This window comes from Battus philenor, unplaced genomic scaffold (genome assembly GCF_028537555.1).
Source record: "Battus philenor isolate CCGP_79_NKW_IND1 unplaced genomic scaffold, ilBatPhil1.0.hap1 SCAF_27, whole genome shotgun sequence".
NCBI lineage: Eukaryota > Metazoa > Arthropoda > Insecta > Lepidoptera > Papilionidae > Battus > Battus philenor.
The window spans coordinates 8393350-8404776 of NW_027181690.1; the positions used below are offsets into that span (position 1 = coordinate 8393350).

The following is an 11427-nucleotide window of genomic DNA, read 5'->3' on the forward strand; positions in this document are numbered from 1 at the left end:
CTTACCGGCGTATTTATGTAGTAGTACTGTGGATATGCCAAGTTGTTTGGCAACTGCACAGGCGTGTTGGCCACCTGCGCCCCCGAAGCAAGCGAGGGCGTGAGCTGATGCATCATATCCACGGGCTGTGGTCAAGGCCCTGCCAAATTTAATATTAAAATGTCTCATTCCTTGCGCTTCCGTCAATTAGAAGATTCAAATGTTGTCAACAATTATAAGGAAATATAAGGATGCGTTTACATGGTTATTTTATTAAAAATTATGCAAGTTATCACTTGATCCATATTAATATAGTCAAACATTAAATAGAATATATTCATAATTAATAAGACCTCATTTGAGTATTTTTTTTAAAAAGTAGTCATTTAAATGTATCATATTTCTAAACCGTTATTGGCTGCTGTTTCAGTAACTGTCTCTTTTAATTGTTTATAAGTTTCAGGCGCTATTACCATTAGGGTCCGTGGCATTTATTTTTGGTTTTACGCCGTCGAAATAAATTGATAAACGAACTGTATCTCGATAAATAACGATTAACCTAATAGTAAGTAATATTAGCTTTGACAAACGTAGTTTAATAAGATCGTGTTTAATCTTCTCTTGAAGAAATATCATATATAGACAAAACCAAAAGCCCAGGTAAAGCATAGTAATATATTAACAAAATAATAAATGTTTTGTTTAAAAGTAATTACCAACTAAGAGATATTCTACAGAGGTTTAAATCTATATTTTTCGACAGAGACATCATCTATTGCAAAGTGACTGTATATTTTATACATTCAAAGTAAAATAATCTATTAAAGATCATTGGAAGACTAAATGTGAGCACCCGAGTACATCCTTTCGCTGAAATAATGATGGTGTAATTTAAAAGTCGATGTAATACAAACATACCTGATCGGCCGACACATTGCTTCGTTAGCGACATCTATGAAGCCCATGGCAACCTCTTCCATCGTCATCTGGAAAGTAATATTTCGATTCATATTTCTCTTTATTATAGAGATAAACAAAGTTATAATAACATAATGTACGACGGACGTTCTTATTACTCAAGGCAAAATTCCCCAGATAACCATAGTACAAAAACGGTAGAATAACAAGTAGGTAGGTAGTCATCATATATAAGCATACATAACATATGATTCAACGTTTGATGTACACGCATATAAATACATTTCATTTGAATACAGTTTTCATTACTATTCACGCATAAACAAAGTGTTGTTAATAGATAGCCTGTACACAGATCTTATACATATAGATAGATGACTTTTGTACAGTAATAATATTTATCTTTCTATTACTGGATGTCCTAATCTAAAATACCAAGCCGACAGAACATAGTACGTTATACGTATAGTTTTCCTTACACCTCTTTGGCTCAAAGTAAGATTTTACTTTCAGTTGAAAGTCATCATCATCACCATGTGAACCGATAGGCGCCCACTGCAAGGCACAGGCTTCCCTCAAAGATCGCCACGATGACTTACTGTGACCTTGACTACGTCGTCGGCTCGTGGTCGCCACCTATAAACCTTAAATATATAACCTCCATATAAATTAGAAACTCAAAAACGTAGAGCAATTCATATGATTATTCATTAGTTTTCGAATATTGTTTTACCATCTGTAATAATCTGAAATTCTATTTTGTGAGTTCAAAAATGTTAAAAATATCTTTAATTTATATTTATTTCGGAAAACACATGCCAAATATTGTGATAACAAAAGAGAATAAATATTCCAAATGCGCTCTGCCTAGTAGTGTACAAAATTTTAATTTATATTAGCCCTCGTGAACACACAACAGACAGTAGTCCCTTAAATAAAATATACAACGTTTTCAAATTACAAATTGCTCTGATACAGATTTTTTTTTGAGTTATAAATATATTTTACATGTGCAATTGCCCCAAAACATTATGCAATATCGCAGTGTGGATTATACATTGTTACTATTTGGTGAAACCCTATAAGTCTATAGTAATTGTATTTTTAAATACTCGATTTGATAATCTTTATATTTTATTTTAGTTTTTTTATATATACGTAACTAATTATTTTCAACTGAAAAAATAAATCATACAGACATCCAAATAACTCATAGAGTTGTGCGCGACATTGGGATCAGTGGCACTGTATCCATTACTTAAAGGACAAAGAATAAAGGTAGTTTTTAAACAATTCTTAAAAGATAAATTCAATTAGAAAATATTATTATTTACCTACATGTTCATACACTATAAATATAGAAAGAATAACCCGTGTAACTTGCCTGTTTGTCGCTGTCTTGCTTCAGAAAAGAGTTGATCTCGTCTGTTATCTTCTTAAATGCTTTAATAGTTGCCTCTCTATCTAATGGCTCGTTTTCGTTAGGTCCGAATATTTTTGGAAAGTATTCAGGTAAAAGGCGACCTGTTTACAATGAAATACCACATTCAATTCAATCAAATTCATAAGGGTTAACTACTACTATACATTACTACTACTACAACTATTATACATTACTACTACTACCATGCACTACTGTTATTACTATACATTACTACTATTACTATATGGAGGATTATAGGAAGATTTCTTTATATTTAGAGACGTAAATAGAGTGCGCTTTAAAGAGGGAGGGTCCGGGTACAGTTCTCAGGGTAGATGAACTCCGTAGGAGGTTAAGGGACGCGATCTTGCAATGCGCTAGCGTTCAAATCCACTAACGAGACTTCTTCCAGCTGCTTTGAAAGCCCATACCAGAAATGAACTAAAGTTAGCTCTTGACACGCTCCAAATCTCTTAGAAGGTTACATTGTGAAATTATAATCCTACATAAACCTAGCAATAACTTAATAATACTGTAACATTATTTTTTTTATTTGGATACTCGTTCGCCCTTCTTTGTATGGGGCAGGGACGTTACAATGCGGGTGTAAATAATTTTTTCGTTTTCATTTGAATCCTTGCCATTGTTCCGAGCAATAGTCAGTTATACCAATTCTCTGCAGAACCTCAATGCAAGACAACATTCGTCATCGCTCACGAGGGAGGCGACTATTTCCTCTTTCACTTTATTGCCCATCTCAGCCTTGAGATCAAAGCGGAATCCTCCAAACACAGGACAACCGGCGAAAATGTGCACAGAAATCTTGTGAACATCCGGGTCACAGATGCACGAGAAACTATCTTGAAGCTTCTCTATGAAATAATTACTTATTACAGCTGCGTGGACTCTACATAAATTTGGTTCCCATGTAAGTTTCAATGTTCTCGAAAATAAGAATAAGTCTGATCAAGAGAACTTCGCCGTCATTGCAATCTAGTCTTATTGAAAATTTACATGGCAGGCCTGTACAAGTTGATGTCATAAGGCTAAAAAGATGATGCATGACTATTACCTGACCATCGGGCATCGTGGAATGAAAATCAGCCAACTAATATTTATTGTGTATTGTATAACTCCAAAAAGCTCCTTGTTTTATTTTATGCTCTCTTCTCCCGTTAATGGAAATCTATGGTGAAGACCTATGTCCAGTAATGGAAGTCATACGGCTGAAATGATGAGGAAGGTGATGAAGAATGCCTGTTCCTATCTATATAATTATACAAAGAATTAAATATATGCATATTTAGGTTTTCACTTCAACACTTTCATCGGCTTGAACGGTTTGAAAACACTTTTTATCTGACGAAGTTCTACAAAGCTGTAAAAGCTGAAAAGATTAAGAGTATGAAACATCATGGAGAGTAAACGTATGAATGAACTGCAAGTAAGTTTATGTTTCTCTATGCACTTAACTCACCAAGCAAAAGGTTAGCGTCCGTCACGGTCAAAGGCCCTCCTTTTCTATAGCAAGCAGGCCCCGGCTCTGCACCAGCTGACTCCGGTCCGGCCACGAGCAGCCCTGAACGGAAGAACAGCATCGACCCTCCACCTGCTGCTACTGTGTTTATGTCTAAAAGGACAACATATAAATATTTTTAAATTATTTGTTGTTCCGACAAACTGTACCAGCAATTACTGGTTTATCGCTTTATAATGGAAAAATAAATAAATCAATACAACGTATTGCAGAATTAACAATGAATTTATTGATGAAATGTAAAATTAATTATATCTTTTAATCGATAATTTGTAATCGAATCGCCTATTAAAAATACATCTATAACAACATAAGTTTGCATCGCAATAATTGTCAAACGCGCTATGTTCAAAGTGAACTGTCAATAGGCGGTTTTAAATACTAATTATTTTTTCGGAAAGTTTCTACGTAAGTTTTTATTTTTTTTTCATAAAATCCTGAATAAAATATAAAAAGTTATTCTCAAATTATGGCGTGACCATGGAAAAAAAGGATTTCTTGGTCGAAGCACGCTTTGAGTTTTGTCATTTTAAAGCACACCTCATCGCGCATTCCTAAGACAATACAGTGACACTATGTTACATATACCTACATTTGATTTGGTACATCAAGTACAAGAGTAAGACTTTGTCGCTAAGCGCTTTAATAGATAGGCAATAGCGAAAGACAAAGATTTTTAAAGCTTCACTTAGGCTCGGTTAACCTTTGATTTGGCACCTAGAACTGAACATGGTTAATAACGTACGTAACGTAACGTAGCAAAATTATTACTTTACTAAAAGTCGTGAAGGTATTTCCATCAAACAGTAGAAAACTTAGTTGTTTCAATTGTAAATGAAATTAAGCCAACAAAACATACCGTCTCACTTAAAAAGGACATGTTGTTTCCCAGGATTTTATCAACCCTTTTTAGATGTCATCCAGTCTTGAGCAGCATTATTTATGATGGTTGGAACTTACCATTTAGCATCATTTCTAGTTTAGCACATGTCAATTTAAACTTCAAATAGCTCACCTAATTGAGGAGCTTGAATTGTCACGCCGGCCGTGGTTGCTTCGTGGACATGTTCTAGAGATCCGGCGTATCTTGACACATCTGTTGAGGTACCACCCATGTCGAAACCTAGAATTACGAAAAACTTACTAGGTCTTCACTGTTCATACAAGTCTGTATTGTAAAGTGTGTATTTGTTCTTTCTTTTGAAACACTCAAATCAAATATGTTATAATATATTCATTAGACAGAGTTAATATCAAAAAATGTGCAACACAATCATTGGTAATTAACTAAGGACGGGTTCTCCTGATCTTATGAAGATTATTCCCACATACCCTAAGACTTAACGTGTTTTGGTCTAATTTTTATTTAAATTAAAATCGACTGTAAAGGTTGCTGAACTAAAAATTGGTAACATTGAAAAAAAAATTTTAATGTGAATGTAACAAAACCATAAACCAATAGTAAATCTGTCAAAGTAGAATTTTTGGATTATGGCACAAAAATTTAATCGATATTTGTTTACACATTTTTTTAAAATATACACGTGTAAACACATATTATATTTTTTTAAGAGCTGCGACTAAGAACTATCATTTGACTTACAAATTTCTGTAAACGAAAAAAATCGTATTTCTGAACGTTTGTTTCCTATTCAGTCAAACTATCCACACAATATCTTAACATAATGATATACATATCATGTACATTTATACGAATACAATGGCAGTAGGCGGGGTAAAGACGTCGTGCTAACGACGGCCGTTAGGGTCGTAAGGTTCTCAAGAAGCGACCACCAGACATTGGACACGGCGAGTTTAGGTCTTCCACTAGGTGGACCAATAACATAGTTAAGGAAGCGTGGAGTCGCTAGATTCGGCAACGCACGACCAGTCATCAATACGATCTTTGAGGGAAACCTATTCCTTGCAGTACCATGCTTATATTGTCTATAGACTGAAAAGAAGGAAAGAAGAAGGAGCGCATATCCGGGCACAGATAAAATAATAATTGTACAATCAATAGTTACATTACCATTATCTAAATATTTCATAAGTACCTATAACTGGCAATCCAGTTTCCTTTTGGTATGACGTCATCGCATATCCTACCACACCGCCCGCCGGCCCAGAGAGAATGGCTCGGGAACCATTGAATCTGAAACAATAAATGATAACTTATTCATTCAGAAAATTCATCATGGAATATAGCTACTATGAACGTATTAAGAAAGATAGACATTAAAGACGGTTTAATTACATATGGTTATTATATGATGAAATAAATATTTTTTTTAATTTACGTTCCAATATCAAAAATCAGATTGTGCCTAAATTAAAACAGATATATATATAAATTAAAACTATGAAAAAAACAAACCTACAATACTTACAAATTCATCGGAGTCAACCCTCCATCAGATTGCATGAAAAGAACATTGGAGCCCTTCAACCGATTAGTGAATCCCTCAGCGAAACCCCTCACATACTCCCGTATATGAGGTGTGAGGTATGCATCAGCTGACGCCGTGAAACCACGAGGTACCATGCGTACCATAGATGTCACCGAATGGGAAAGAGAAACTTGTGTAAAACCTGTAATTATAATGCAAATTGTAATAAACAATTGTCTGGAATTAACCATTCATGCTAAGACGGCTCAATATGCTTATTTTTTTCTGCCCGTTACATATTTTTTCTTTACATTTTTATTCACATACAATAAAGAATAAATAATTATATAGTTTTTAATATTAAAGATTTTGGTCAACATTTCTCCGAGCAAAGGTTTAATATGAGGATGTCATAACTATATTGTATCCAGAAAATAGTGTTAATACCAAAAAATACAACTTTTCTTAAATGAGTTATGGATTTGTTCACATGCAGCTGTATGTATATACTTAGTCTGGCCATAAATACTGTTACTATTCAAAAAAAGAAAATATTACGTTTGAATTTGGAATCTGTCATTTTTATATGATTGCTTGATGTGTTTTCTTATTTTCGCGCCATTATATTGTTAAATATTTTGTTATATTAAAATGGAGTGGGGTGGTAAAGAGAACCGAATCGCTGTGATTGCCTTACATAAAGTAGGTATGGAGAAAAGTGCAATTTTTAAAACCCTCCACCCGCTTGGTATTAGTCAAATGTTTGTTTACCGGGCTATTGATAGGTACAATGATACCTCCTCTGTTTGTGACAGAAAAAGATCTGGCCGTCCACGTACCGTTCGTGTGAAAAAGGTGATTAAAGCAGTTAGGGAAAGAATTCGAAGAAATCCTGTCCGTAAGCAAAAGATTTTATCTCGGGAGATGAAGATAGCTCCTAGAACCATGTCGCGTATATTAAAAGATGACTTAGGACTTGCAGCCTATAAGAGACGTACTGGTCACTTCTTAACTGATAATTTAAAGAAGAATAGGGTGGTAAAATCCAAACAACTACTTAAGCGGTACGCAAAGGGAGGTCACAAAAAAATTTTGTTTACGGATGAGAAAATTTTTACAATTGAGCAGTATTTTAATAAACAAAATGACCGTATTTATGCTGGAAGCTCTAAAGAAGCTTCGCAATTAGTAAACAGAGTACAACGTGGGCATTATCCCACTTCAGTGATGGTTTGGTGGGGTGTTAGCTATGAAGGGGTGACTGAGCCATATTTTTGTGAAAAAGGTATTAAAACGTCGGCACAAGTTTATCAAAATACCATTCTTGAGACGGTAGTTAAGCCTTTAACTAACACCATGTTCAATAACAAAGAATGGTGCTTTCAACAAGACTCGGCACCGGGTCATAGAGCTCGATCCACCCAATCTTGGTTGAAAACTAACGTTCCGGACTTTATCAGCACTGAAAACTGGCCGTCGTCAAGTCCTGACCTAAATCCATTGGATTATGATTTATGGTCAGTTTTAGAGAGTAAGGCTTGCTCTAAACGCCATGATAATTTGGAGTCCCTAAAACGATCCATTCGGTTGGCAGTGAAGAATTTTCCTCTAGAAAGAGTTCGTGCTGCTATTGATAACTGGCCTCAACGTTTAAAAGACTATTGCAGCCAATGGAGACCACTTCGAATAAACATTGTATATTTTTAATAGTTATATATTGATGTATTAAACTAACTCACTATGAAAGGAATAAATGTTACGTATAAAAAAAAAATCGTGCTTTTCTTTATAACAATATTTATGGCAAGACTAAGTATATATGTATATGTATATATGTATATATATATATATATATATATATATATATATATATATATATGTATATATTACCCTTGCCTATTGATTCTCTCCATTTACCCTATTCTATTTCACTTGTCATTTGGTGATTTCTAAGCCACCATAGGCATGTAACTTATAAAACAAGCAACAAAAATCACGTATTAACAGCATTTGGCATCAACTGAGTATCAATGATAAAAAATAACCCAAAAATGTTTAAGTAGTAACCAATTTTATTCAAATAGCCTCATGTAAACATATCTTTACAATTTATTGCAGTTGTAAATGCCCATTACAATCATACATTCCTTTTTAGTGCAATTAATAGATCGATAAAATACATCAAGGCATGTCCCAGGCACATGAGCCCAACAGATTGGCAAGTGGAACAGATGGCCACTGGAGCCTTAGAGATTCTGTAGTGGAGATGACGGACCAGCAAATGCAGCGCAGGAAGTTCACCCACATGGTGAACAGATAACCTGATTAAGGACATAGGAAGAAAGACTCTAGATACAAGCCACTTTCAGTGTTATTAGAAATCTATGGGTAAGACCTATATCCACCTGTGAATGTCATATAGCTGAAATGATGAGAATGTCTCTAGGAGCTGGAGGTTCAACACAGTGATAAGTATAATTACTGATTTTAATCCCTTGGTAATCATTTTTAAAATATTACTTTGGTAAGAAAAGGACCAATATTTAGCACCTTCCGCACATGCACCGTTGCGGTGGCGGTTGTGTGATTCGCATTGTTTGCCGCATACGCATTTATCAGCGGGCTGGCGGGCGGTGCACTTTGTTGCACGACTACTACTGCATGTGCAAAAGTGGCTAAATATTGGTCCTTTTTTTACTTAGGATGGACTTCCGCAAGGTAACGCCTGATTCCATTAAATATTACTTTGGTAACTTTATTTGTGCGAGTGCTTATATCTCCTATGAAGAAATTTTTTATTTAAATTTAACCCCTTTAATCTAACTCTTTACAATTACTGGGTAAGAAAATACATTTGTAATTGAATGAGAAAAACTGACACACAATAAGTGTTCATAAAATATATAGAATTAACTTTACCTAATTCGATGGCTATTTTTCCAACTTTTATTTCATGATCATGATATGTATAGCTATGTGCGAGTACAACTGCAATACTTTCTATGCCTTTCTCCCTCAACTTCTTCAGGCCTCTTCTCACTGCATCTTCATCCACTTCTTTGATAACCAACATTTTTTGACCTGTTGTACCAAATGCTTCTTTCCAGCTTTGTTTGGATTTGTCAATTTGACAGCGGTCTTCCAATGCTGGAATAACTCTGCAATCTACTTCAACAACTTCTTGATACAGAACTTCTGGACGTTTTATGTTCTGAAATGTGGATTTAATATGATAGATAATGTACATATAATTTTAATAATAACAAAGTACTTAGAAGTTATCAAACATTTAAAACAAACATAATTCATAAATAAATAATGTACATATCTTTTACTTCATTTATTTCAGCTATCTAGTTTCTAATGCCTTTACAAATAATAAACAAGCTAAATATTGTTTTGCATTATAAATGATGTAAAGTATAATTGATTTCACATAAAGTTGAAAGCATCTTGACTATCATCTCAGGCAAAGAATCCTTCCAAAAAGAATGTACCAGTGCAAAGGTCTCTTATCCCACAAACACATTAATCTTAAAAGATAAGCATGTCCAGAGTTTGGCTAACTGTAATAAATGTACAACACTGGGCAAACATAATTTGTCAGTGGCAAAATAAAAATAAAAAAAGAATACTTTATAAATTCTTACAGATGAATTTAATCTATAACCTCATAGATTTTAAATTTTTTTTAAGTTTGTGATTGTAGATAAATAACCACTTTATATTTTTTTTAAAAGTTAACACTTCATAGAATATAAAAGTAAGTTATTGCTTATGGACTTACCAACTGAAAAATATGCGGTCTGGCCTGATTTCCAATATACAGCAAGTCTTTAAAACCCTTATTGATTACTAGTGCCATTTTAGCACCCTTTCTCTCTAGTAAAGCATTTGTTGCTACTGTTGTTCCCATTCTTATTGACTCAATCAGAGATGAATTAACTTTTCCATCACTATCCAATGCATTGCCTGTCTCCTGTGGAATTTAATTAGTGTATTTATAAACTTAATATGCACATGACATATATTAATAACATATTTCCTAAAAACATTTTATCTGCATTCCTCTGTTTAAAAAAATAATTAGATGATTATGATTGCTATAAACATAATAATAGTTAATTAGATATGGCACTGGCTGAATACACAATGAAAACTTTTGATAAACTACTTCATTATTTTTATTTTTTGTCACTGGTTTTTTATACAATTTATTCAAATAGTAAAGTCACAAGACATTTCCTTGATGAAAAGTAAATCAAAGGAGGGAACATTTTGACAATACCTCTTGCAATATTCTTCTTATAGCCTCTCTGGGTGCATCATCATAGTTTTGTGGATCTACTGATAACAGTTTCATTACTCTTACTTTGCCATTAGGACAACGTGCATATACATCTGTGAAAGTGCCTCCTCTGTCTATAGCAAAACGAAATCCTTTAGGCGGATTCATTTGATGTAATCTATAAAAAGAACAATTTGATTAAAATATATTGAATACTTACAATGTCTATCAAAATAGCAAATTCTTTTATGATTCTCAAGATATAAGAGCCTAAATCGAACTTGATTTATTGCACAAAATTCAGACACAAGTCGACTAGTTATTTAAGTGAATAAAAAATAATATATTGTAACCTATGTTAAAACTTTATTACTGAAATTTTCACCATACAAAAAAACGAAAAATGAAATTGTTTAATAAAGGTTTATAAACATCTCGTGACCGGTTTTAAATTAAAAATACTACATTACAAAATTTTTAATATAACAAATGTCTAAAAATTTTAAACATTTTACCTTTTTTAAATTCGATGTGTAAAGCCCAAATAAATTCAGATACGACCTCCTGTATTGTACGCAGTTAACTGATAGTAAAAATAAGAATAGGAAGCCCAGTGTTAGTTTTAAAGGTGGAATAGTTTGTTCAATCTTCACTGTTAATTATCAATTTATCAATAAACCAAACGGAATATGCTAAAATAGTATTTAAGTCGTTGTGATAAAGACTATTTTAGTTTAAAACGGTAAAATAATGAAATGTATCAGTAGTGCTAATTTTGTTTCAGTCTTACCATAAGTTAACGCAATGGGCATAATTACTTAAACAGTTAAACAATAATACAAACATCATGTTTTTTTGTATTGTGATAGTAACAAACATTACCACATTGGCA

The 11427-nt window shown here is 33.4% G+C and overlaps 1 protein-coding gene across 1 annotated transcript in view; it reads right to left on the minus strand.

The window, feature by feature from the left end:
* Positions 1–11149, minus strand: part of LOC137925391 (5-oxoprolinase) — a 29563-nt gene extending 18414 nt beyond the window's left edge. The window contains exons 1-11 of the mRNA XM_068768822.1: positions 11051–11149; positions 10536–10713; positions 10035–10226; positions 9167–9458; positions 6248–6449; positions 5915–6012; positions 4873–4980; positions 3798–3950; positions 2282–2421; positions 898–965; positions 6–139 (exon numbers count right to left, since the gene is read on the minus strand). Coding sequence (XP_068624923.1) covers positions 6–139; positions 898–965; positions 2282–2421; positions 3798–3950; positions 4873–4980; positions 5915–6012; positions 6248–6449; positions 9167–9458; positions 10035–10226; positions 10536–10703 — 1555 coding nt within the window. The 5' untranslated portion in view covers positions 10704–10713; positions 11051–11149. The remainder of the gene's footprint in view (positions 1–5; positions 140–897; positions 966–2281; positions 2422–3797; positions 3951–4872; positions 4981–5914; positions 6013–6247; positions 6450–9166; positions 9459–10034; positions 10227–10535; positions 10714–11050) is intronic.
* Positions 11150–11427: the final 278 nt, after the last annotated feature.